The 26,946-nt window shown below is 55.2% G+C and overlaps 1 protein-coding gene across 10 annotated transcripts in view; it reads right to left on the bottom strand.

Moving 5' to 3' along the window:
* Positions 1-26,673, bottom strand: part of ACSL6 (acyl-CoA synthetase long chain family member 6) — a 64,187-nt gene extending 37,514 nt beyond the window's left edge. For 4 of the 10 annotated variants that reach the window (XM_060008888.1, XM_060008887.1, XM_060008889.1 and 1 more), the window contains exons 1-9: positions 26,479-26,563; positions 26,027-26,112; positions 8,322-8,542; positions 4,827-4,941; positions 4,068-4,132; positions 3,693-3,794; positions 3,090-3,189; positions 2,326-2,504; positions 1,271-1,303 (exon numbers count right to left, since the gene is read on the bottom strand). In XM_060008888.1, coding sequence (XP_059864871.1) covers positions 1,271-1,303; positions 2,326-2,504; positions 3,090-3,189; positions 3,693-3,794; positions 4,068-4,132; positions 4,827-4,941; positions 8,322-8,542; positions 26,027-26,111 — 900 coding nt within the window. In that variant the 5' untranslated portion in view covers position 26,112; positions 26,479-26,563. Of the gene's footprint in view, positions 1-1,270; positions 1,304-2,325; positions 2,505-3,089; positions 3,190-3,692; positions 3,795-4,067; positions 4,133-4,826; positions 4,942-8,321; positions 8,543-9,179; positions 9,276-14,039; positions 14,059-15,608; positions 15,789-16,505; positions 16,669-26,026; positions 26,113-26,478 lie in introns of those variants that run through there. The other 6 variants (XM_060008892.1, XM_060008890.1, XM_060008893.1 and 3 more) reach the window with 6 other exon arrangements.
* Positions 26,674-26,946: the final 273 nt, after the last annotated feature.

Below are 26,946 nucleotides of genomic sequence, written 5' to 3'. Positions count from 1 at the left end.
TCGGAGCACACCCCCGTGTGTGCACTGTGTGAGGGTGCAGGCATGTGTCGGCACATGTGCACGGCCCTGCATGCTGTCATTGGAAAGGTGAGCAGGCAAGTCCCCAGGAAAGAGGAAGAAAAACCAAGGAAACCTAACCGGACATGGACGTCGATCGGTCCCACCAACCTCACACCTGCTCCTGCTGCCTCGCCTACTTGAGGCTGAGCTAAATTCTAATGGGATTGGGTTGCAGTGGCCATACCTAGGCCTCTATCAAAGATCTCACCGTTCTAGGGAATGTGACCCACTTCCTCCTTCCTTCCCACTTTCTCCCAAGTGTCTGGGTTTAGGCTTGGGAACGGAAAATGTAACCCAAGAACTGAGCTGCCCACTCTGTCACTAAGATTGCTCTGCATCAGGCCCTTGCCCTGGCACTGTGCACATAGTCCTGGGGTCACCAGGAGGAGCCCACCATGACCACTTGCATGTAGAGGATGGCTTCCCGGAGGAGGTGACATGAGTTGAGACTGAAGGACAAGCAAGATCTCTCCAGATGAAGTGACGGTGGGCATTCTGGGAGAGGAACCAGCCTGGGCACTGTCAGAGGCACAAGAGACAGCATGCTGCAGGGCCAGAGAGCAGGTCTCTAAGGCTGGGGCACAGTGTGTAGAGGTGGGGACACACCAGGGGCTACTCATGGTGAAGGGCCCTGGGAAGCAGGGATTGACCTGCTGAGGCCTGTGTGTGAGAAAGCTCACAGGCTGGTGAGAGCGGGAAGAGCTGAGCTGCAGAGGGAGCTGGAGGCAAGAGGCCTGGTTAGAAAGCTCACAGCCCCTACAAGACCCTCCCAGGGGCTGTGACCCTCCCTGGTGACTCGAGCCCAGGGAGGATCACTCCGGGCCGACACACAGAAAAGTTCAGAGAGCAAAGATGAACAAAGACAGCAGATGTTACAAGGGGTCCACTTCCGAGTCTGTTGCTGCTCCTGTCCATCCCATCCTCGGGAGAGACTGCTACATCGAAAGGGAAAACATAAGACCTCCCAAAGAAAAAGTTACTGCAGACCCAAGGGTGTCCAGGATTGGTGGCCCTTTTATCTCCCTCCCAATGTCTGACTCCCGTTCCAGGTCGTCCTGGGTGCCCCAAGGGGACATTTCCTGAGTTGCTTATTAACACAGAGCTGCTACTCTGGCTCCTCTACTGAGCCTTGTGCACAGCGAGGGAGTCTGTGAGGACGTGCCCTGGACACCATAGTGCTCAGTCAAAACCTGCTGGCAGATGAGCTTACCACAGGAACGTGGTGATTCCGCTGGCCACAGTCCTGGAAGAGGAAAACACTGTTTTTAAATGCTCGAGAGTTCTAATCAATCAAAATAAACTCAGCACAGTATGCCCTGTTCCCGCGGCAAGCCCAGAGTCCCAGACTCCCTGCCCAGATGTGGCCCGTGCAGAGACACCACCTCAGCGGTCTCTCCTCAGATACACATCCAGGCCTTGGCCACCCATGCATCCCAGACAGCGGCCTGGGGCCCAGGAAGAGGCTAAGCACTGTGCACATGCACAAGGGGGAGACAGCCTGAGGGGCCCACGGTACGTCTAGACGCATGCTCAAGACACACTGGCTAGGTGACCCGGGCTTGCAACTAAGTGGTCAGGGCTGGAGGGGCAGATGGGAGCTGCCAGCTTAGGTGTGGCCCCTAAAGCCATGGAGGGGCACAGGCCCTCCATGGCTTTGTGGGTACATTTAAGAGCAGACAGGGAGACAGGAGGAAAAATGGAGGGCCCACAGGCCTAGATCCAGGAGGGCACAGTGGGGGTCAGCTGCTACTGAGCAAAAGGCCTCAGGCCCCGGAGGATGTCCTGGGTCACTCCAGCAGGCCATAAGCTGCCACCAGCCTAATGTCTCTGCGGAGGCCATGCAAAGGAACATTGGTTCTGCTGGCTGCTGGGGGTCTGGGACACAACTGCAAGAACCTCTCCAAGACTTCTGGACCTCAGGTTTACTACAGTCCTCAGGCTCAGACAGGCTGGCTGTTAGCTGGAAATGAGGAGGCTCCGGAGGCTGTGGGGATAGCTCTGGGGCAGGCTGGCACCACCATCTACCTGTTGGTGCCTGTGTCACTAACTGTGCCAAATAACTGAGCCCATCTCAAAGAGGATGCCTGTGGGTACCAACCCCACTACCCACCACCAGCCCTTGTGAAGCCTGCCCTGTTTGAACCCTGACACACCCTAATGGCCCAAGACACCCATCCTAGGGCATAAGATGGGCAGATAACCAGCAGCTCTGGCTCAGTGGCCAACCAGCTGTGGCCAGGAAACAGCCCAGAAGCAGACCCTCACCTCCACAGCCTGCATGGACTTAACGACCACCCCGCAGTCTTGCCCTCTGTCTTTCAAAGCTTCCTCAAATGGTTCCATGAGGATGATCAGCTTGAGCCCTGGTGTCTCCTTCCTCTCCACGTGCTCCAGCAGAACCACGGCTTTCTGAGGTTTATCCACGATCACAGTGCTGATGTCGGCTGCAGGGACCACCAAGGAGAGTCAGGCTGTGCGGGCACAGGCTGTGACCGTGGGCAGCACATGCCAGGCAGTGGAACCATGGGCTGTGTGTGCCACATGATAAGCTTGTGTGTAAATAAATACATACAACAGGCCATGTGGGACATGTATTGTGTCCAGAGGAAAGTGCACAGAGCCTGGATGGAGCCAAGGGCAGAAGACCAGGGAGTCTCCCGGGGTAGATTCCAAGCATTCTTTTTCTTCAGGCTCAGCCCCCATTGTCCCTGGTCTGTTTGAGATATTTACCACCCCACAGCATCTTCCTCAAGCTGAAGTGAACTCAGAGGGTTGGCAGCCCTACGTGGAGGCTGGTACAGAGTCTCCTTCTTGGCAGCCCTACCCTGTGGAAGGAGCCTTTGGGTGAAGTCCAACTGGGGACAGCTGGACTCAGGAAGCCAACTCAAGGGCCAAAGTGGAAGCCCCCAGCGTTCTCTGAGAGCAGAAGCAAAGTACTTACTAGTGTCAAACAATCAGCAGAAGCTGAAAAGGGCTGGGAGGAGGAGGTGGGGCTGGCTGCCGGGGCAGGAGTGGGCGGCTGGGCTCACCTGTGTCGATGATGTAGCGGATTGCCCCTGGGCCCAGGGTGTCATAGAGCGGGACCACCACCATAGAGTATGTGTAGCAGGCAAGCTCCGCGATGATCCACTGTGGAGACACACAGGTTGGGGGGAAGGGGGGGAGCACAGAGCAGACAGCAGGGCTGCACTGCCCTCAGGCCTTAGGCACGGGGCTCCCTGATCGGGGTCCTGTGCCGAGAGCGCTCCGCACAAGGCAAGGGATCCATAAAGCTGACCCGTTGGGCCTGCTCCCCCACGTTCTTCTAGACTTGCTTGCCCCAGGGAATTACGGGACTCAAAATAACCCCAGGCCCACCTCCGGGGTTTGCATGGCCTTCTTCCCCAGATCCTTCTTCCCCCATGGCTCAGGGAGCCACTGTTTGGACAGCTAGGTAGGGTGTGGATAGAACTTGGCTGGAATGTCCAGCCCTGATGAGGGACAGAGCCAAGGGAGTGGGGGATGGCATGGACCAACAGTCTCCAGTTTTCCTCTTGTCCCAGGCCCTACAGACAGCGGGAGCAGGGCTGTTCTACGGTACCCAAGCTTGTGTTCCACTGATGCCTCTAAAACCAGTTAAGGCAGGTGCTCACCTCTGGTCGATTTTGTGCAAAAATGCCGATAAACTGATCTGTACACGGTTTACAATTGTGCTGGAGAAGTCCAGACCCTAGAAATTCAGCCCTGTCGGCCACCTGCACACAAACATGGGGCAGTGATGGGAAAGCAAGGACTCTTCAGCAGGGAAGGGAGATCCCCAGGTGGGATTTCTAAGGTCTGATGGAGCTCCCCAACTCCCTACTCAGTGATGCTGGAAGTCCTGAGAGGCTGCTGCCTGGAGTTTGGCAGACAGTCCAGGCAAGGAAAAAAGTGACTCTCTGAGAGCCTCCAGGGTGCCCACAAGCCCCCCCACCCAAGTGCCAGGTCTGTGTGGGTGGACAGGGTGGGGCCTGTCTTCTATTACTCACCTCCTGGTAGGACAGCCACTGATAAGGCTTCTTGGGATTCCTGAAGCCAAGACAGGGTCCATTCCCTACATAGAGATAAGCAGGCCTTGTGCCAGGGAGGAGGGCAGGGTGTGGGAGCCACTGAACCTGCCCATCAGACACCTGGATCAATATCCCATCCTGGGAGGCGGTCCATGGGCCAAACGAACTGCTCCCCAGCTGTCTGTCTAACCTGCTGAAGTCCAAGAAGGCCTAAAGTGCACAAGCATGGCATCTCCCCAGGGAGATCAGGAAGGCCCAGGAATGGGAACTGACACAGCGCTAGTTCCCACAATGACCTGTGTGATGCAGCCCCAAGAAGACATGGAGACCTGGGGGCCACTGGCCAGAGGTGGCAGTTTGCCTCTCTGTGACAACTCCCTTCACCCCACGCCATGGGTCACCCAGACATCTCGGAGGCTCAGGTTCAGAACCATGCCAGCCAGTAGCCTGCGAGTTCAAGGCTCACGAGGGGCTGCAAATAGGAGATATAGAATATGAGCAAAGAGACCGCTTAAGGTCAGCAGTTCTCAGGGCTGTAATAAAGCTGAGGTCAGCCCTTGGGCCTCATAATGCAGCTACTCATCTGACTGGGTGGCAGGAGGGCCAAGAATGGCTTCTCTCATCTGAACCTGGGCGCGACTCACCTGCCATACCCCTGGAACCATGCTTGCTCACCCACACCCTTGCACCTGCTCAACCCCTGCCACAGCCCTTCCACACCCCCATGGCCCCTCTCACCTGAGATGCTAAGTCCACGGCGGAACACCTCGTACATGGTCCTGGCATCGTCATAGTAGTGGGTGAGCAGTTGAGGGCCATCCCCTATCACGGATCGCCGGGCCCCACCACTGTCCTATGAGCCAAGCACAGGCCAGAGAAGCTGGCTGATGCAGGCAGGCAGGGGTATCAGGAGAGGGCACCAGCATGCACCAGGCTGTACATGGCTTGGATACACACCTGGGCCACGTAGTTGGAGCTGGGACACACTCTGTGTGCACTCACACACATGGCCTACACGCACCTGGGCTGTACACACACAAACTCCACACACATTCATGTACACGTGGCTTGTACACACTGGACCTGTATGCATCCACACTCAAACAGGGGTGGCTCATGCCCAGGGGCCCAGTACACTGGTCTCCCACACACATACACACATACAGCACCCACACACCAGGCAGCATACACTAAATGCCCAGAATCTTCAGTTACTGTTCATACGCACCCGTGGTTCACTCATACAGCAGAGTGGGGAGTGTTGGCTAGTCAGGCTGCCCCTGCATCAGGACCAATCTGCAAAGGTGTTGCTGCTATGCACGTAGGTTAAGAATCATTTGGGAGCTGTCTTTAGCTAAGAAGGCTCCCATCCATCATTCACATAACAGTGTGATGAGTTTGAGGACTGGCTGGGAAAAGAGGCCTAGAAGGCGGTGGAGGGAATGGCGTAGCAGATGCCCGGGCCCTCAGTGGTATGGATCCAGAGTGGGACTGTAGCAAACACCATCTGTGCTGGGGGGCGGGGGAAAGGAGCTGGGCTTCTCCTGCCTCTTTCCCTTCCACATGCCAGCCCTCCTCAGGCTCCCCAAACCCAGAACTCTGCAGTATCACGGCTCCACCTCTTCTCTGAGCACTATTTGGGCTGCACTGGGCTGGCCCATGGTCCGCTACCCCTCTTGGAACATCAGGTCTGAGGAAAAATGTGACAGCCACAGAGCCAACAGCCAAACTCAAAACCACAGGCAGCACTCAGCTGTTGTGCAGTGGAAAGTTCTGTTTGGCCAGTGCTTCCTGAGCACCAGGCCCATGCAGGACCTCTGTGGGAATCTGGGGACAGATACAGTCAGACCTGGTTAGCATTCAGGGGGACAGAAATGAGACAGCAAGAGACTGTGTGCCAGCGACAGAAGGGGCTCAGTGGGCAGGTATGTCAGAGAGTGGCCGCTGAGCTGGGTTTTGAAGGATACAAAGAGGGGGCTTCCCTGATGGCGCACTGGTTACGAATCCGCCCGCCAATGCAGGGGACACGGGTCCGAGCCCTGGTCTGGGAAGATTCCACATGCCGCGGAGCAACTAAGCCCGTGCGCCACAACTACAGAGCCTGTGCTCTAGAGCCCGCAAGCCAAAACTACTGAGCCCATGCGCCACAACTACTGAAGCCCGTGCTCCGCAACAAGAGGAGCCACCGCAATGAGAAGCCCTCGCACTGCAACGAAGAGTAGCCCCCGCTCGCCACAACTAGAGAAAGCCCGCGCGCAGCAACAAAGACCCAACACAGCCAAAATAAATTAATTAATTAAATAAGGAAAGAAATAGAAAAAAATTTTTTTTAAAAATAAAAGGGTTTACTGGGAAGAATGAAGAACAAGGAATGGCGGTTTCACCAGAGGCAACAGGGAGTGCAAACACATGGGGTAGGAGGCACCTGGGAGACTGTAGGCAATTCGTGCCACTCCAAGTGGTAAATGGAGGAGGCCAGAGAGGCTGCAGATCAAGGTGAGGAGTCTGAGCTTTAGGTTTAGGGCAACGGGGAGCAGGGAAGGATTTTAAGCCAGGGTGAGTGACATGATATGAATTGTTTCCTACCGTGTAGCACACAGAGTAAATGCTACCAGGCCCTCTATGATCTGGGTCCCTCTTACCTCTCTCATCTCATTTCCTACCACTCTCTCCTTTCCTCCTTCACTATAGTCACTCCAGATTCCTACACTCCTGGGGGACGAAGCAAGGGAGGGCTCCATCCTCCCCAGGAAGGGAGACCTTAGCTGTGTCCATGCCCTGTCCTCCCAGCCAGACCCGTGAGGCGACTCACTCTGTGGCGCTCAACCTGACCCCATCCAGACCACTGTCACCTCCAGCCCAGAAGCCCCAGTTGCCTCCTCATGCCTGCCCCTGCCAAAGCCACAGCAAAAACAGGCCCTGTCTCTCCTACTACTGACAGCCTCAAATAAATCCAGGCTGTCCATCTCCAAGGGTCCCTGCCCAGTTAATGGGGCTTTGTCCTTGCTGGCCTCTCCAGATGAGTTGTAACTGTAAGCTTACCAAAAATAATTCATCTTAGTGCTTTCTCTGCATCACCTCACCAAATCCTTACCGTAACTTTAGGAAGCAGATACTCTTTTTATTGCCCACTTGACACATGAGGAAACTGAGGCTCAGAGAGTTAAGAAACAGCCGAGGACCATCAGGCTAGTAAGAGGCACGGCCAGCCTGCAAACCCACTGGTAACCACAGGCTACTGACGCATCCACAGCCCCTCTCCACCTCCCAGCCACACCACATGAATCGCCATTTCCCAAAGGCACCAGGTGTGTTATCACACACTCTCACCTCTGCACACATCATTCCCTCTGCTGGAAAAATGCCCTAAAGATCCCAGCCCTATCTTGACCTGAGTCCTCTCCCACCAGGCCAAACTCTGTCATGCTTTTGATCGGTACCTGCACGACATACCATCGAGAGCAAAAGCAAGGTGCTGCACAGTGTATGCGGTATGTTATCCTTTTAAAAGGTGGGCAGACATCTATACATCTGCTCGTGGACAACTGCTAACACAATTCTCAGGGGGAGAGAACTTAGAGGCAAGGGGAAGAAGGTGGAAGCTTTTCAGTCTATGTCATTTGGTTGCTTTTGAACTGTGTGACTATATTATCTATTCAAAATAAATGGAATTAAAGTTCTTTAAAAAGGCAAAATAAACTCCATAAACTTAAGAAAGAAATCTTACTGGTCCTTCTAGACAGAGCCTGGAACACCCTTGTCCAGGCTGGGCCACCATCCCTTCTTCCCTCAGTGGCTCTACCTGTGAGTCCATGTGCTCTGGGAGGGCAGGGCCCTGGGTGGGCTCAGCTCTGGGTCCCAGTTCCAGACCAGGGTTGGGCACAGGGAGAATCTGGGAGGGAATTTACCTGGCAGCCCCTTGAGCACATGCTTAGACCGCCTACTGAGGCAGCGTAAGCCAAGGCCCCCTACCCAAGAAGCAGGCAAACCAGAGGCCCAGGGCAAAGCCAAGGTCAGTCTCTGCCCAGGCTTTAGTTACTGGGAGAGGCAGAAGGAGAATCTAGTAGGAGAGCCTGCCCAGGGCCACTTCTGGGCTTACTGGCTGGCTGCCGGGAGAAACGGAGATTCTCTGGGCCATTTGAGGTCAAATAAGCCATAGATTGGCTTCTTCCTTCAAGATGCCTGTCCCCCGCCTACTACTTCCCACAGCCCAATTGCTCACACCCTGCTCACCTCCACCTCCTCTGACTGCATCAGGAGATTGCACGGTGGTTGCAAGGCCTTTGGCCGGTGAGTGAACCAGTAGGCGAGGATGGCAGCCAGTGCACCCATACTCACGAGGGTGGTGGCTGAGAGGCTGCGGAAAAACTGGCCCAAGTCGCCTAGCTCGGGCAGCCGCAGCATCCTCAGGATCTCCTGAGTCTGCATCTTCTCCAGAAGCGAGAGGATGAACTCTGCAGGAAACAAGAGGCAGGTGAAGGAGGAGCCCTGACAGGAGGCAAGGGAGCAGTCCTGGGCCTCTCCTCCCACCTGTCTTGTGTCACAGGCGACACACTGATCTTGGCCAGGCCTCGAGCGAGTTGGGGTACACAGGCTCCTGGTGCAACACAGTGTATCCTGAAAGCTGGGTGCCTGGAAGGGCCTTTCCCGGTGACAGGCCAGAGAGCCCTTAGCAGTCATACCTGACAGTCAGACATCCGGCCCAGTTTTCCTGAGAAACATACACTCAGGCCCTGGGCCCTGCCTGACACGTACTTCCACATCTTTCAGGAATAGAGAGCGTGCTCTGACAGCTCTGGAGTTAACACCTCCTGAGCCCTAGGGCCCGGGTGTACTGCCTCTCCTGTGTGGTCACAGAATTTTGCTTATCCTTGCTCCTGCGATATGGACTGGACAGAGGGGCAGCAGGTGTGCCTAGCACAGTGCCCAGAACGACAGGGGGTGAAGGGATGCAAACTCCTTCCACTCCACCTCAAAGCTGCCAGCACCAGGCTCTCACCCTAAGGGACCCAGAGAAAGCAAGGTGGCAGAGCCCACAGAACAGCCCTGACAGACACTTCCTGCCCCCGAGATCTGAGGACAATGACCTACCTGACAAGGGTCCAGTGGATGACACACAGCAGAGTCCCCTTAGGCCCACATCTGGCCCACCATGGGGTCTCCTTGAAGAAAAGTTGGAGCCAAAGGCCTGCCAGCGCCAGAGGTAATGCTGGGGCCATCTTTCTGAGGAATGGCAGAGATCCCAAGAGCAGCCAGGGTGAGGTCCGGGCATTGTTCTCTGACCCCAGACTGCACTGCAGCTCTGCACCACCACAGACCAAGACCCAAGAAGAAGAGCTAGCCCCACCATTAACTAGGCCTGTGTTGTCCTCCCTGGGATCCCATCTGCTAATGTCCAGAGGAAAAAGGAGGTGCCAGAGGGGAGCAGGAGGTAAGCTGGTGGGAAGGGAAAGGAATGAAGGCTCGGAGAGAAAGGGCTCAGCAAAGTGCTGTGTGCACTCCTAGGGGTAACGAGAATCCCTCATGACATTGCATATGGTGGTCTGGGTGCCACGCTCACCCACTGCAGTCCAAGTGGACACAGTGGGCCTACAGGGGCATATGGAGGATGCCCTGAGGTGGGCAGTGGGAGCTTTTCTGTGAGAAGCACTGGTGACTGAATTTGGTTCAAAGAGGGAAGTCCCCAAGTGCTACCATGTCCTCCTGTTAGCTGCTAAGTGAAGTAGTGTTGGCAGAACAGACACATGACCGGCAGGGCTCAGGGGTCTGTCTGCACTTTGCCTAGGACTGAGGAAGGTAGCCAGGGAGGGCCAGCTGGATACTTTATCCCCACTGGGGCCTTCTTGGTGCTACTGTCCACCTGAAGGGCCTAAAGCTAGAAGTGCTGTATGACACCTATAGGTCTGCCAGCTCAATGAGGATTGTGTGGGCTCCAGGCTGACAGTCACTGGCCTTCCATCCCCAACCTTTGGGAGCATGGCTGTTGTTTTCCTTCTTGGGAAAGAATGAGAAACCCAACAACAGCTACTCTGCAGCCACGGGATATGAGCCAAACAGCAATTTTGAGAAGAGAGAAGAGAGGTCTGCTGAACTCCCAATAAGTGGCATTTGTGCTGAACTGTAACATCACCACACCAAAAATAAGGTCAAGGCTGTGCAAAGCCATTGTAGAGAAAGCAGGCAAAGCTCCGGAGTTCAAGTCCCTTCTCCTGCACTTATGAGCTATGCTAGGTCGAGCACACCCCACTTCTTTAGACCTCTTCTTCCCCATCTTTAAAATGGGGACATTATCACTCAGGCATGTAAAGCTCCTCATACTGGATCTAGCATAGGTGGAGGCATGCTGGGACTAAAGAGATGGCTAGAGGTATGCCTGTCAGACCAAGGAGGCTGCTCAGTCCAGGTAGGAATAACCACTGGACAGAGGTGGCCGAATCCAGGTAGTACGGACCCACAGGAGTTTATGCTCTACAGATGGCACAACAGGCTGTCTGAGTCCGGGGAACATTCGTCAACCATCTGCAGGCTCTGGGTGAGAGAAGTGAGCCCCCAGCCAGCCAGAGCATTCTCACTGAGTCCCTGAGGCGGAGATCCAGTTTTACCAGCAGCCTCCTTGAACGGGATCAGTTTTGAGGCCATCCCACAGGAACAAACCACTCCTGGCATACTGGTCAAATTAAGGTTCTGCATCAGCAGAGGGCAGGCTATGGACCGCAGTGAATTCACCAAGGAAAACTGCTCTGGGGAAGACGCTTGGCAGGAGGCCAGCTGGCTTTCCTAGGAGATTTACTTCCTTAAGCTGCAAATGGCAGACTAAGTCACAGCCAGGCCCATCAGATAAACGACTCACTACATAGTGGAAAATCTAGATATGCCCACCAGCTCCTGGGGTGAGCTCTGAGAGCTGAGTGAGGTTTCCTCTAATGGACTGAACTGACTCCATGGGCTAGGAAGCCAAGGCCCAAGAAGTCCTGGCTCAGCTCTAAGGCTCAAGTACGTGGTCCCAAAAGTTTTAGAGAAAACCCCGGAAGGATGCCTTACTACCTCCAGTCCCCAGCCCTTGGCAGTTGCTCACAGGCCCTAAGCTACAGGCGAAAGTGGGCACTGGCTGCAATGCTGGGGTTGTCACAGAGCACAGACAAGAATGGCCAAGGCATCCACCCACCCACCCATCCACCTACCCATTCACCTAGCAGACTCTCCTATGGCCTCTGCTCTGAGCTAGCTCAGTGCTGGGCACTGGGACAAGCCAGATGTGGGCCTGCCCACAATCTTACGGGGCAAATACATGAGGCAGTGGGCAGTGCCGTGAGTGCCGTTTGGGCTGTGCATGGGGAACCAGAGAAGATGCCCAACTCGGGTACGGAGAGTCAGGGCAGGCTTCTGGCAGGAAGTGGTATTGATGCTGAGACTGAAGGATAAAGAGGAAAGGGTGTCCCAAGCAGAGGGAAGCAAATATGCAAAGGTTGGAGCTGAGGGAGACCATGGAGCACTTAGCAAACTATATATTCTCTCAGGAAATAAAGTCTTGAGCCCATGAAATCTTGTACGAGGGTCAGTGCCACAAGTCTGAGGCTGGTTTCCCAGATGTGCAGAGCTTTCGGCCATCACCAAAGTATCACAGTTTCCAGGAGAGGGAAGAAGAGAACTTGCCTAAACTTCCTAAACTGCTAGTGTGTGGGAGCCCATGCCTACACACTGCACTGCTCGATCCTCATGACAGCTCCACGTACTCATTATAAGGTGAGGACATAGAGACTCCACTGAAGAAGTTACCTGCCATTCACAGGGACACAGTGAGCAAGCAGGGGAGCCAGGACTTGAGCCCCAGACGACTATGGCCTCTCAAATCACTGCCTTGTGTTGCATTGCAACACTAACCCTTGCCTACACTGTACCATCCATACCCAAACCCATGCTCTCCTCTGCAGTAGTGCTGAACCCACAGAAAACCATCTTCAGGCCTGCTCAGAAGAGCCCAGGCAGGTTGCAGGGGGTAGGGGCCACCAGAGCCCGTAAGCAGGGCTCAGCCAGTCAGGCCAGTCACTTGCTCTTCACCACGCACACACCACAGGTGGGCTCCCTCCTGGCCTCACCTTATGAACTTGCCATCCTCCTATGGCTGGGTTCTCTTCCAGGAAGCCCACTTGCCTAGGACACTGGAGGGTGGTGGGAAAAGGGCTTGGCTACCCACTCCTCCTCAGGTTTCTATTTAGGTGTCCACCCCTAACGAGGCGTCTGAAGTGACTGCAGCTCCTCTAGTCCTAAGGCTGAGCCTGTGCCCCTTCCTGGCTGGGCAGCAACCAGAGGGTGTCATTCGTACAGGCTTGCCAACCTCAGACAGTCACGGGTGCTTGCACATACCGTGAGATGCCCTTCAGACCGCCGGGAGCCACTGGAGTGGAGAGCTGCAAATTCAGGTCCTCTGAGGACATGGACCTCAGAGCCAGCCTGTGCCACCAGGCCTTTGGCTTGGGGCAGAGCAGAGCCTGGGCCTGGGAGTTTGGTCTTATCTCATTATTTCACAGGGCCTTGGCCTCTTCTGACCTCCTCTCCTTCTCTGTCCCTGGGGTCCCAGCCATGGCTGCCTCCTTCCATGCCCCCAGGAGGCTCTCTTGGTTGCAGCAGCATGGGGCACAGGGAGCATGGGGGAGGGGGACAGCACCCAAGGGAATCAGTGGTGCTGGTGTTGCCAAGAAAGCGGCTATGAGTGTCTGTAAATATTCACCTGGCAGGGGTACCCAGCCCTCAGCATCAACTAGCCTCTTCTCCTCTAGCACATCCTATGCCTTCACCTTGGGCACAGACCAGTTCAGAATACAAAGTGGTGGCACAGGCTGGTTCAGGGCACATGGAAGGTGGGTAGTGAGAGGCATAGCTGTCAAACCCCAGAAAAGGAGAGAATGGGAGGAAGGGGGGCCCTGGTCAGAAGTATTTTGACTTCAAGGGGGCAGAAGCAGAGCCACAGGGCACATTTCCAGTGGAGATGGCCCTGAGACCTATGGCCCCACTCCAAGAGCCCTCTGCTGGTCCAGCTTCCTAACTCTAGACCTTCACGATCTAGCAAGATGGTTCTATCAGGACTACTTCCTAAACACCTCCCAAACCTGACCACTCCTCTCCAGCCTCCTGGCCTGGCCTGGTTCAGCCACCACCAAGTGCTGTCCAGACTCCCACATCAATCTCCTCACAGGTCTCCTTGCTCTAATCAGTGTTTACACTGATACCAAAGTTATGTTCCTGATACACAGACATAACCATATCATGCCGCTGCTCAAAAACATTACCTGACTCCCTCCTACCTTAGGACAAAAATTCAAACTCATAATGCTGGCACTGAGACCCTCCATGATCCTCAGATTCTTCCCTCCCCTTAGAATCACACCAGCTTCGCTCTGTATCAGCCTGGAGGCAGGTGGGGGTCCTTGCAATGGGGTTCCAGGTCTGTGCAAACTTCTGAGGGCTTCAGAAACGGGGAAGCACAAGGCAAGCCAGCAGATCATTAAAGAACCTCCTTAACTCCCAATGAAGAGCTCTGAAATGAAATCATAACCTCCCAGGGGCCAGGGTCCCCAGCAAACAAGTCAGGGAAAGGGCCCAAAGGGAAGTTCTTGTGCTGGACTGACCCGGGTCCAAATCCTGACTCATACTCTTGACAGCTGTATGACCTTGGACAAGTCACTTTACCCCTCTAGCCTCATATCAAAAATCTCATGGACAGAGAATAAGGTACCAGGCATGCAGTAAGGGAGACATTCAGTAGATAGAAGTTAGCTAAGCAGTTACTCTGTCTCTGCCAGCCAAAAGGGCTCAAAGACAACTTGCAAAATTACATGCATTCACATCCTACCTTTCCAGCAGGCTCTTGGCACTGGGGAGGCAGCTGAGCTGGTCCCACTAGTACCAGCCTCCCTTTATGAAGGATGCGTGGGGTTTAGGGAGAGAGCTTACCACATCTTGATCAAAGCTCAAAAGTGGCGAAGGCCCTGCCCCAGGTCTGCCCTCCTGGGGTCAGCCGATGGCAACGAATGCCTGCTCTGAGAAGCCGGCTGGTGGTAGAGGCTCTAGCAGTGGTGGCAGAGTCTCCCTGGCAGCTGTGGCAGCAGGTCTGGCAGGGACCCGGGCACAGAACAGCTCTATGGGGAGCCGCTGGCCCCTCCAGGCCCCCCGCTGCCCCTCCCCTGCAACTGCACACGGGGCAGTGCTGGCTCAGATCAGCTCAGAGGCAAGCAACCCAGCCTTAACCCCAACTCTGCCAGGTTGCAAGAGCCTCAGTTCACACCCCTCTGCTTCTCCCCACCCCTACCCTGTCTTCAGTCCTGGAGAGGAATTCGTCAGAAGGGTTGCCTAAGGACAAAGTCTTCTTACACAACTATCTGTGGCACTGATTAAGGGCCAGGCCCTCAGCTGTGGGCTGGGGACCTGCAGGCCGCACAGCGGTAGGGGTGTTGGGAATGGTGGAAGTGGGCGTGGAGAGGCCAGATCCCTGGTGCCGAGGGCGGCCTGCACCCGCCCTGCACCGTTGCCCAGGAATCTCCTCCAGCACCTTCCAGGGGCTGTCTCCACCCCCAACCCCACAAGGTCACAACCAGTCTACTCGGGGAGAGGAAGGAGATTAGGCACAGTCCCAGATAAAACATCTGCTCAGAGATGCCCTGGGCAGTGGGGACACTCCAGACCAAGCACCAAGGTCAGCAGGTAGAAGATAATGGCTTAGCTCCCCCACAGACCCCAGGGCAGCACACCAGCCCCTCCTTAAAGCCTGCCCTGAGAGACGCTTTCCTGGCTTGCCAGGGGGATGGCCATCCTGGAGCCAGAATCCACACCCAGGCCTGTTGGAACCAAAGCTGAGCCCCAAACTCCCTCAACGCCTCTGGCAGACAGACTGGGACAGTGAGGTCCCAGGGCACCCAGGGCCTCACTCCTGCAAGATTTCTCCACTGGGTGAGGAGTTGGGGTGGTGATTGCGTATGGCCTTTTTTGACTCCTACTTCCAAGGCCAGGGTATGGCTGGGCTCACAGCAGGCACATGGTAGCCGCTGTGGAGAGTAAAAGGCAGGTCCAGCCCACAGGACCCAGCTCACCACTCCCAGGCCCTACTCACAACCGGTGCTTCCGAGTCTTCCAGGACAGGGCCGCTGTCTGCCCAACACCATCCGCCTCCTCTGCAGCAAGACCGCCCCAGGTCGCCGCACAGCACTCTGAGCTCCCTCTCAAGAGCTGTGTTCATAACCTGCCTGGAAACTCTAGAGCCCGCAGGCCTTGCAACACTTTTCCCTGGGGCTGATAGGGCTTCCACTGCTCACCCCACCATCTGGGGCAGGTGGGCCGCGCAGAGAGCTTCCTGCCTCAGCAGCACTAACCTGGAACTTGGCAAAAGCTTGCCTGGGCCCCCAGGCCCCAGCCTCCGGCAACACACCTGGAGGAAGCTTTACAATGCACAAATGCCTGAGGACCAACCCTCAGCCCCCAAAGCCCCTTTTCCTTCCTTCTTGGCAGGACCTTTACTTTTCTCTGTACCTTTTCAGAGATGTTGTTAACTAAGACGAAAGCCTCCTTTAATGCTTCTCAGGGCAGCTTCTGGGGCAGAAAATCCAGTAGACACAGCCGAGGTCCTGGCTGACGGAAAACCACACAGGGTGCCAGAGGCAGAGAGTCACGGCCCAGCAGTGCTGCCCCGGGAAGTGTGTGGCCCAGGTACTAGGTTAAGAAAAGCACAAATCTCACCATCACACCTGTGTGACCCTGATCTGTAGAGACACAAACACAGCAGCCCACACTCAGCTGGCCCCCACCCCATCCACAAAGGGATTCACGCTTGTCTGTGCTGTGAGAGGGGCTTTCTCTCCACCTTCCTCCTGGGTTTTAATTAGAGTCACAGAACCACAGATGACTGGGGCAGACATGGGGTCAAGGGCATCCCCGAGCTGGGAATTGCCAGGTGAGACCCACTGCACGTTCCCCCAAGAGAGACGGGCCCAGGATTCAGGGTTGCTGGGTTACAGGGTGGCTCGTCTGCCGAACCTCCCTGAGGAGCCTGATTATAGCTCTGAAGGTTTACTTAAGCCTCTTGAATGTAGAAAGGCCTAACTAAAGTTGTCTGTGCCTAACCACTGCACAGGGCCCCTGTCTCAAGAGCCCGACCCCACTGTGAACATGCCTCCCCTCCAGCAGTTCACTGGGCGTGGGAAGCAGCCCCCAGCACCCTCCGCCCCCATCCTCAGGCCAGCACCTCTTAAGAATCTCACTCACCCTAAGCCCTGGTCAGGGAACGTGGGCCCACAGTCCTGACAACACCACCAGGAAGCCAGGCTCAAACAATACTTTCAGACACTTAAAAATACAAATAGCCTTGAGAGCAAAGGAGCAAAGAGAAACAGTGTCTTTCACGAGCTCTGAGATAAAAGTTGTCCTTACCACGAATCAGGCCTGACAAAATTCTCAGAACGAGGAGGGACAGCAGAGGTTATGACAGTGGCAACGCTCCCTTTAGAAATATTTCCAGGGGACGAAGACTAGGACAGACGGTGTGGATGAGCCATGGCCTCATCGTCCTTCCTTCCACACCAAGCCCTGGGATGGCAGGCAGAACCCTAGGGACAGTGGCAAGGGCCAATGAGCGCTACACAAGCAGAGGACACCCCCTGGCCAGGCCCCACTGTGCAGGAAGCCAAATCCTGTGGCTGCAACATGATCCTTTCCCCTCCCAGCCCGTCTAGGTTAGGGCAACCAGTGTCCTGGCCTCAGGAGCAGTGATCCATTTCCATCACTGGCCCAAACTGAGGACACAAGGCAAACCCTACAGACTCAAGCTCAGAAAGAGAACATGGGCTGCTCCAGGCAGGGCCATGCTGTCAGAGCTCAACTGCAGGTGGCCAGGGGAAACAGGATGTAACCACCTCCAGCGAGGGGGAAGCACCTTGCAGGAGGGAGGAGGGTTCTGTTGAGATGTGGTTTGGGTCGTTGAGGTGGGGAGAGCAACAGAGGGATTTGCTTTTGCCCACTTGTTCCCTCAGGAGCAACTGGGGACAACCTGCTGGGGCAGGGGGAGGGGAGATTCACAAGACAGAACCTAAGACATATCCTCAGTCAGGGACAGGGAGCAAGGAGATCAGGAACAGGGCGGGAAGGAGAGTTCTGAGAAGGGGACAGAGTCCTAGAAAGAGCCTACTGGATGCTGGGGCTCCTGGGAAGGAGGCAGCGAGGCTGGGAAGATAGCATTTAGCTGCAGAGGGAAAAAGATGGTGATTTGTACTATATATAGCCTCATGCTTTTGAAGTCCCAGCCACAAGCTAACAGGACCCATCCGCTCACCTGACCTAGCACTTTGGGGTTTTAGGATGCCAAAGTGTCCCAGGCAAGCTGTCCTTCCAGATCCCAGCCAAAGGGACCCCTGCTGCAGCCAGGGGGTCACACCTATACCCACCATTCCAGGGGTCACTGTTATTTTGCAGGAATGACAATGAGCAAAGAAAAGGGAGTTTTGCTTTTGATTAAAGGCAAATTTTCTGGGACTCTGATAAACACCTTAATTTTCTGGCTTCCTCATACTTTGACAAAGTTCCTCTTCCGAATGGCGCAAGGAGAAACAAATCCGAACCTCACTCCGCTCAGCAGAAGCCTGTGCTGTTCAGTGGGACCCTGCCACCTCCTCAATCATCCCACTGGAGGCCAGGACCACACAGCAGCTGCTGCCGTTCACCACCCTCCAGCCACCAAGACCTGCTGTTGGCCGGTGAGAGCCGGTGGCATCCACAGAGTTAAAACCAGGCTCAAGCAGCCCAGCCCTCAGCTGGTCCGGAGGACTGAGAACGCAGGCCTCCTTTTCAAGGCCAAGATGAATGGGGAATATGCAAATCACCGCCTCCCAAGGAGCAGCGGCAGGGGAGGGCCCACTGCTGGCAGGCCCACACCTCTCCACCAGGGTCTGTCACATGAAAGTGTTTGTATTCCTGCCGCTGCCTCTGGCATCCGGCCAGGCTGGGGCTGTTCTCACCGGAAAACAAAAATCTCTTTCAGACCAAAGCAAAACGAGGCCCTGGCTGGCCCAGGAAGGTTGCTGGACGTTGTTCACACCGACCCACTGAGAGCACCCATCACTTGGATTCTCACTGAATCCACCACCTTTCCAGAGGGAGCTGGAGGGAGGCCTCTGCGGCCGCTGCGGAAAGAAAGCACTGCGTCAGGTCAGAGTGGGCGGGACCAAGAAATGGGATGGCCCATTCTGAGGCTCCGTTGTTTTGTCCTTTTCAGAAATAGTAATGACTGGGCCTCAGGTAGCAACCTTTTTTAATGAGGGAACTTCCGGCAATTCTCATGGTGTTGGTGGTAAATGTGGACAAAGAAAGGGGAAGAAAAATGTGACAGCAAACAAAAGCCCTTGCAGGGCACTGACAGGGCTTTGAAGAATGGAGGTCACATGTACTCTCTGTCTGCTGCCCAGAGTGTTGCTGCCACAGGTGGCCCTCGAGCTGTGGGTGGGGTTTGTGACCCAGAGCCCAATGTGCACAATCACGCTCCAGAGCTTGGACTCCATCCACCACAGAGGCTCCACGACAAGGTCAGACTTCAATCTTGTTCAGATTTTCAGAGGCCAGAAATGCTGCTCTTCTGACACCCTAGGGTCACCAGGAGCTGTCCATTAACCATGGCACAAATATACAAATGTCTGTATCTATATCTATCTACTTATTTTTTAAACAAATGTATCAATTACAAAACAAAACCCAACCAAACTGCCAGCATATTTTATTGCAAGATAGATGGAAGAACATGATCTCAGAATAAAGGAGAGTCATTTGACTTGAACAACTCAACAGTGTTGCCTTCATTTTCCACATTTTTTTGGAATGTATTGTTGCAAATTTCCCCATTACACATAGCACTGTGGATGATGCTGAGTGAAGAAACCAGGCACAAAATAGTGCACACTCTAGGCACTATACTCCCACAGAGACAGGACAAACACAGGTGAGGCTAATCTATGTGTACAGCACAAAGCTTATAACCTATGAAGCATGGCTGCTACTCAGACTCCCATTAACAGGAGACAATGACACAGCAAGATCTCAATCACACGTATGATCATTTAGCCTGAGAGGAAATCTAGGACAAAACCACCCGGGAGCTGATTCTGAACCAATAGGAGGGTTTGGAGATGCTCCACAGATCTCCTGCAATCCAAAGGAAACAGGCCCTGTCAGCCTCTCAGCCCAGAGAAAATGCCCATCTTTGATGACCGTGCACTGCTGCCTCCCTCCTCAGGTCCTCCTACTGTCAGCTGGGGCCACACAGTATGCCCATGAAGCCCAGAGGCCAGGCATGTCTCTGGGAGGGTTCATGGGGCTGCCCCAGGGAGGAGAAGCAGGAGGTAGAGGAGAAAGAGAAAAGAAACGTCAGTCCAGATGGAAAAGGGGTCTTCACAGGTCACAGCTTTCCCTGCTGCCTGATCTGTGGCAAGGAGATCAGGGACACATGTACCCAAATCTCCCAACAGCCCACTGGCCAGGGGAAGGCCACCCTCCCTTTCTCTCCACCACCCCAGGCAGAGCCAGGCTGAGGCGGAGGCAGCCTGCAGGCTGGGTGGGGGCTGAGTATGGGTGAGTCGAAGGCGTCCCCCAGAGAAGCACATCCAATCCATCTGCGTGAAGGTACATTCTCCACCATTAAGCAGGGTCCTGAGGTCCAGGTGGCTTCATGCAGCTAGGGGACACAGAAGAAGGGCCAGAAACACTGCTCCTTCCAAAGTCAAGAGGGGGACTTACCTGGTGGCGCAGTGGTTAAGAATCCATCTGCCAGTGCAGGGGTCACGGGTTCGATCCCTGGTCCGGGAAGATCCCACATGCCGCGAAACAACTAAGCCCATGCGCCACAACTAGTGAGCCTGCGCTCTAGAGCCCGTGAGCCACAACTACTGAAGCCCGCATGCCTAGAGCCCCTGCTCTGCAACAAGAGAAGCCACCACAATGAGAAGCCTGCGCACTGCAACGAAGAGTAGCCCGCCACTCTCCACAACTAGGAAAGCCTGCGCAGCAAGGAAGACCCTACGCAGCCAAAGATAAATAAATTAAATAAAGCAAACAAAGTCAAGGGGTCACTGCAGGCCTAGATGGGTCCTCCCTGAGGCCCCCTTCTCCATGCTGATACCTGCTTTCCTCTTATTGGTCTCTAGGGCCTCACCATCAGCCTCTGGCCAACCTCCCTGTCCCATCTCACTGGCGGGCCCACATCCCATCTTGTTGCCCTCTTTGTCCCAGCTCTGGCTACCTTCCCATCCCCGTTTCTGTCCTTGCTGTGTGGCCTCCAGTTGGCCTTGCTGTCTACTCTCTGGCTGACCTTACTGTCCCTCCCAGTAGCCCTCCTGTCTATGTGGCAGGACCTACAGTCAGTGCCCAGAATGGTTTATAGCCAAGGCTGGGGCAAGGGTGAGTGGTCAGGAGGAACCCCACTGGGGACTCTTCAGCCACCAGAACAATCTAGAGAAACAAACAAACAGGGAAAACACGCTAGTGGTAAAAACAGGGCTCTGCAGCAGGACAAGTCCTGCTCAGTCCCTGATTATCTACCTCCCGTGCTGGTAGGTCAAGCGGTGGTACCCTGGGAGTAGGGCAGTGTTGCCGGTGTTGATTAGTGGGCTCTGTCTCAGAGCTGCCCACTCAACCTGGGCCTGCCTGTCCTCTCTCTCCATTCCTCCAATAGCCATCAATCACTAGGTCTGCTCCTGGCCCTAACAGGTGCCAACCCAGATTTGCTTACTCCAGGGTCTGGGAACAGATGCTGACTGTTACCTCACTGGCACCATCCAGGCCTGGCTTCCTATTCTAAAGCTCCAGGAAGACAGTTACCTCAGAATGCAGGCCTGAATGAGCAGAAGACAAATCAGAAGCTCACCACCCCCAACTCTCCATGGACACCCCCAGGCACCCCCACTCCCCGGAGTAGCTGTCGGGAGAGCAAAGTTCTCCAGGAAGAGCTCGTAAGCAGGCACAGATGGGACTTCTTGGGATTTGAAATCTTTCAGGCTCTGAGATTACAGATTGGGCTTCTGAACAGATAGCTCAGCTTGGCTCAGAATCTGTCCAAGCCCATTTCCCATCCTCCTACTTCTGCCTGTCACAGATCCCAAGCCCCACACAAATCAGGAGCCGCACAAAGTAACTGGGTCTGAGAATGACCACACCAACTATGGGCTCCTGGAGCAGCTGAGCAATTATGTGGGACCACCCCTGGGCCGCACCTGAAGGCCAACCCCAAGGGCCCAAAGTAGCACCTCACTAACAGTGCTAGCCTCCTGGGGCCCAATGGGTGGTGAGTGGGGACTCTGGCCAGGCCAACGCAGGAGTGGGGCCATCACACCAGATCATCCAGTGAGCTGAGGACCTTGACTAGGGCCTCCTTTCAGCTCTGCTTGGCCGGAGTTCCCAGCCTACCGGGAGACTGGAAACTTGGAGCTCTAAGGAAACAACAGAATCTCATCCTCAGAGAAGACTATCTTCTGTGAAACCAGTCACACCACAGCTGTGAGTGTGGTCATTCACTCACTCGTTAATTCAGCAAACACTTCTGGAGCACCACCTTCTGTTCCGGGTTCTCCACTGAAGGCTGATCTGGTTCTGCCTGCAAGGAGTTCACACCTGCTTTCCCCTACAGCTTCTACCATATTGGTGATATCCCCCAGCTTGGCATAGAGCCTGGCACCCAGTAGGAGAACACTCAAGGTCTGTTGTCAGCCAATGGACTTGTAGTGAGAAAACACCTCATTATTAAGATAAATTGTTCTCAGGGAATTCTTCATATCATTCATTTATGCAATCAACACTGATGCACACTGTGTACCGGCCCTGGCTTGGGCGCGGGGAGGAGACACCCTGGCTCTGCCCTCAAGGAGATCGTAGGGCTAGTAGAGGAGGCAAAAGACTGTAGTTCAGTGGCACGCGTGCCACCAGGAGATGCATGCGGCTTGAGTAGTGTAGGGACAGTGTCACCTTGGCCATCCACATGCCCAGTTTGGGCCATATGTCCTTGATGCATCTACCACACAGAATGAAGCCTGTGCTGCCAGGCCTGGCCTTCTAGTGCCCGCAGAGGCCAGCCCTGGAGACCCCGCTGGCTGAGCAGAGTCCCTAACTCTCATTGATTCATCTTCCCAATCTTTTCTCACACGGATCCCTCTGCCTGGAACGCCTTTTCTTTCCCTACCCCCTTTCTGCACGTCAGAATCCTGCACCTCCTTTGAGGAAGGCTTAGCTCAAGGTGTTATAACTTTAGCTCACATTCAGTGAGCCCTTTCCTATGTGCCAGCCCCTGCTCTTTGCTCTTTACACCTGTCTTCTCTTTAAACCCTCCCCGTCCAAGGACTGCTCCTTTGTCTGTGCCCACTGACTTAGCCTGCTGGAGGGGCTCAGGCCCTGCCTGATCCTGCCTGATCCTCCGGGTCCCTTCTTGGCCTGGAGTCTGAGCATGTGGTCTGACTCACAGCTCTCAGGAGTTGCTTCACCACTGAACCTCCTTGTGTCTTTGTGCCACATCTATTAAATGGGGATAACAGCACCACAGTGTTGTGGGTAAGATTAAAGGAAAGCTTGGGGAACTGTAGAACATGGTGCTGGACACGTGATGGGTGCTCAGGGCAACAGCAGTCAAGTCAGCATGTTTGCAACAACACTTCCCCCATGAAAACACTGCTCCCCCCCAAAAGTACTTCATTCAACGAATATCTGAGTGCCTACTACGTGCCAGGCACTGGCTAGTTACACACTGCAGCTTCTGTTACACCAATGCCTGTAACTTCGGCCTCTTTTTGCAAACTCCTCATGCTCATTTATCCTGCATGCTGAGTGTGGGGGACAGTCCTGGGTCCCATCTGGGACTGTAGCTGAGTCAGGTTCGGCCTTCTGAAGGTCAACCCAAGAGCCCCTGTAATCACAAGGGACAGAAAACCTGCCAGAGAGCAGAATGGCTGGGTTCTGCCACCCCCTGGTGTCAGTGTGCTCTCACTGGGAGCACCCCTGTATCCTACCACAGGCCGGGGAGGGAGAGAAGGCACTGAGGTACGAATTCTCCCACACAGTGGTGCACCATGTGCAAATCCAGGCCTTATCTTGTGAGGCATGCCCTCAGATGTGCTGCCTGGTGCCCCACCATCTGTCAGGGCCCTGGCTGCCTTCTTGGGCCCCCTGGGATGGCCCCAGACCTCACACCAGTCCTCCACCCTAATGGGAGCAGGGGTGTGGGGAGAATCTGATGGGGCTGGGCTGAGCTAGGCTGTGCAAGTCTGCACTTGCCCTGGATACCTACAGCCAGGTTGCTGCCACACCAATCTCTGCCACCAGGGCCAGCCCCCATTCCCCTAAGGGTCACAGCTAGGGCCTCCTACCTTCCCCTTCCTGGAACCCAGCCTCAACTGGGCCATCCTTGGGCCACAGTTATTCTCATCCATAACATCACAACAGCCTCCCACTACTCTCCCAGCCTCCACCCTCCTCCTTCTGGCTCAGCCTGGCCACTGCAGCTAAATTGAGGGCTCCTCTGCCCCCCTGAATAAAACTCTTTTCTCTAGAATCCCCTCCCATCCAGACTCCATCCCGACTCCATCCCCTCCTACAAGCTAGACTCCTCAGGCACAAGACCCTAAAGACCCGCCTCCACCACAGTTCTTCCTGCACACTTTTGCTGGCCTGATTTTCTCTACCTGGGGTTTGGCCTACCTGACTCTGACAAAACACCCCTCCCTATATGCTGCAAAAGCCCACTCGGACCGATGGTTGGGTATATGGGGCACAGACTGGACACTGTAGAAGGACACAGGGCTGCATCAGCCTAGAAATTCATCCACCAGGAGGGGAGCCTCTTTCTACTTTGTACAAGGGTGCCATATAGGCAGGCAGAAGTGCCAATCCATTGCTCCCATAGTCCTCTGAGTGCTCACAGCACTGAGACCATGTTTTCCTGGGCCAGGCACAGCATCTGACGCACCACACTGGATCTATTTTGTTTCCTTGTTTATTACTCAATACACAGGTGGGATCTGGGCTGGCCTCAGCGGGGAACAGGACAAATACAGCCCTAGCTCTCCTAAGGCTCAGAGTACATGGCTGCTTCCCCCATATAATTAGTTCCTTCTCCAGGTGGCTCCCCTCTACCCTTCCCTTGTCTCCCTAGGGCTGGATTGGGTGGCAAACAGCACATAACTCTACAAACAGTAATATCACTTCAGGGGGCCTCTCCTATTTCTAACTGAGCCAGAGAGATCTGGCAGCTGCCATGGGACCCTGGCGATTACAAGGCAGAATGTGTTCTCAGTGTTAGCCTAGGTGTCCTCTCTGCTCTCAAAAAAAGGCTGGGGTCCAGGCAAAGTCCCAAGCAAGGTGGACGTGATCTGCGAATGCCACAATGTGTCTGAAGTGGGCACCACACAACAGCCTCAGTGTCTCACTCTTACACCAAGTATGGCATCTTTGAGAAATTTCCTGTACCCACTGAGAAACTTGGTCTGTAGGGAAGAAGATGTCACCTGTACCAAGAGTCACCCTGCTTGACTATTCTGAGGCCCCTGAACAGTCTTTCATTGAGGCAGTTTCCTCATTCTAGGAGGCGCCTGACCGCTTTGGGAAACACTCCACGCCGAAGCAGGACAGAAAACCAGTTTGAGTTAGCATCTGCTGAATCCCACTTTCAGACAAGCATCCCGCACTGTAAGGACTTTTTTTCTCAGAGGCTGATGACTCCTGCCACATGTGGCTCTGTAGCCCCCAGGCACTTCCCTGTAGCCACAGAAGACCAAGGCTCCAGAGAGCTACCCTTGGACCCATGGCTGGGTGGGGGCCTCCTAAGGGTAGGGCAAAGGGGTCCTGGCACAGGGAAAAGGCTCTGAGACCATCATCCAAGCAATAAATGGTGGCTGTTACTATCATCATCATCATCATTACCATTATTTTGATGACTCCTGCCCTTTATTCTTAACCCTAGCTCTAGCTCCAACCCTGCCTGTTGGATGAGCACATCAGGTCCAGAGTGCCCCTGCACGGCTTGGCCTCAGACACGGCAGACAGAAGGAGCTTAGGGAGCTGAGGGGATTAGGGAGGCCACACTCTCCCCAGCTCAGGGGAGGTGTCCCTGTGGCCTGACTCAGGGCAATGGTGGCAGGGGCTGCCCACCACTACCTGGCCTACCAACCCTCTAGGTTCAAGCCTGATACCAGGAAGCACTTAGCAATGATGAATCAATTAAAACTCAGATCAAATCCTAATCTGTCAGATATTATCCGTGTGACATTGGGCAAGTCAATTAACCTCTGAACCTCAGTAAAAAAAGAGCACCACCAACCTCCTAGGATTTATTGTGAATATTAAATAACACAGGCAAGGTTTCAGTTAAGGATTTCAAAAGGGTCGCCTTCCTCCCCTTCTTCGGCTCAGAAAGAACCTTACTACCTCCTCTGATGATGCTGTTTGAGCATGAAATAATAATAAAACTAACATTCATAAAGCACTTGCTCTGGGTCAGGTCCAGCTTAAAACCAGTTTAAGGTTCGAGCACTTCACATACATTATGAGACTGAATTTGCACATGGGGGTATGGGTGGGGGGGGGGTGGAGACCCTTTAGTGGTATCATAACCTAGAGGAACCCAACACTCACAGAGGGGAGTGGCTGGTGTAGGCAGCAGAACTGGTGGATGACTGCGCCCTGGGTGAGAGCCCAGGTCCTGTGTGGGGAGGGGGCAAGAGCATTGGGCAGGGATTCAGAAGGGGTTCTCAAGGTTTCTTGAGAGGATGCAGGGGTGAGAGGCTGACTCCTGTGAGGGGGAGAGGTGGGCGCTGGCAGGGTGGGGACACAAGCCATGGGCATAGCTGAGGAGCCAGGTGAACCCTGCTTTACAAAAATCGTGTACTCCGGCTGAAGGGTGGGCAGGAGGGGTTGTGAGGAAGCCTTCTCACCAGGATCAGGAAGCCCCAGGTCAGTCCCGGTCACGTCCTTGACCTGCTGTGGGACCTCAGGGTCCAACATCCTCAGGGTCTGCATCCTGGAGATGGACAAGGATGAACTGTCTGTCCCTGGACTTGGCCTTGGGGGACGAGTGGGCTCAGGGCCTAGTCTGCTCGGCGGATGGTTCTCACTATAAGGGGCGGGGGGAGTCGAGAACCGGAGGGAAGTTGTTGTGAGGTCTCGGAGAGCAAGGCCCCTCATTTTCACTGACACAAGCACTTCCCAAACGCGGCCTGGAGCCCGCCAGAATTTGGAAGGGGGTAGACCTGGGGGGCCCAGGGTAGTCCTGAAAGGATGGCTCGGCAGCCGGGGCTGGGGGATCACCCCCAGCCTGGGACCAAGACCCCACCGCGTGCCAGGGATGAGGGTCACAGAAGAGGGCGGGGAGAGGGGGAAGACTTACCCGAGAACAGCCAGAGGGAGCCCCCCGACACGAGGAAGAAGGTCAGCATGTCGCTCAGCGGGACCCAGATGGGCCCGGCACGACCTCCCCGGCCCACAGCCCCGCAGCCCCAGCAGAAGCCGCGCAGCCGCTGCCGCCGGGTATTTTTAGCCCCCGCCCCCCCCCTCGCCCGGCTCCGCAGCGCCCCGCCTCCGCGCGCGGCTGCGGTGTCTTGGCGGGAGGGGGAGGGCGCCACGGGCCCGCTCTGCACCGGAGCCCCCTCCCAGCCCCCTTCCAGCCCTGCCGCGGTCCAGGTCCGGGCGCTCCGCACGCTCACAGCCGCGTGGGAACCGCCGAGGCCCCGGGCGGGGGAGGGGCCAGGCTGCAGAGCCGACCGGCCCTCTCCGCCCCGCCTAACGTCACGACCCGGAGTTCTGGGGAAACCGGCAGGAGAGGGCAGCACGGGCGACGAGCGTAGGAGCGCGACGC

This window comes from Delphinus delphis, chromosome 3 (genome assembly GCF_949987515.2).
Source record: "Delphinus delphis chromosome 3, mDelDel1.2, whole genome shotgun sequence".
Lineage (NCBI taxonomy): Eukaryota > Metazoa > Chordata > Mammalia > Artiodactyla > Delphinidae > Delphinus > Delphinus delphis.
This window is presented reverse-complemented; position numbering and strand designations above follow the sequence as displayed.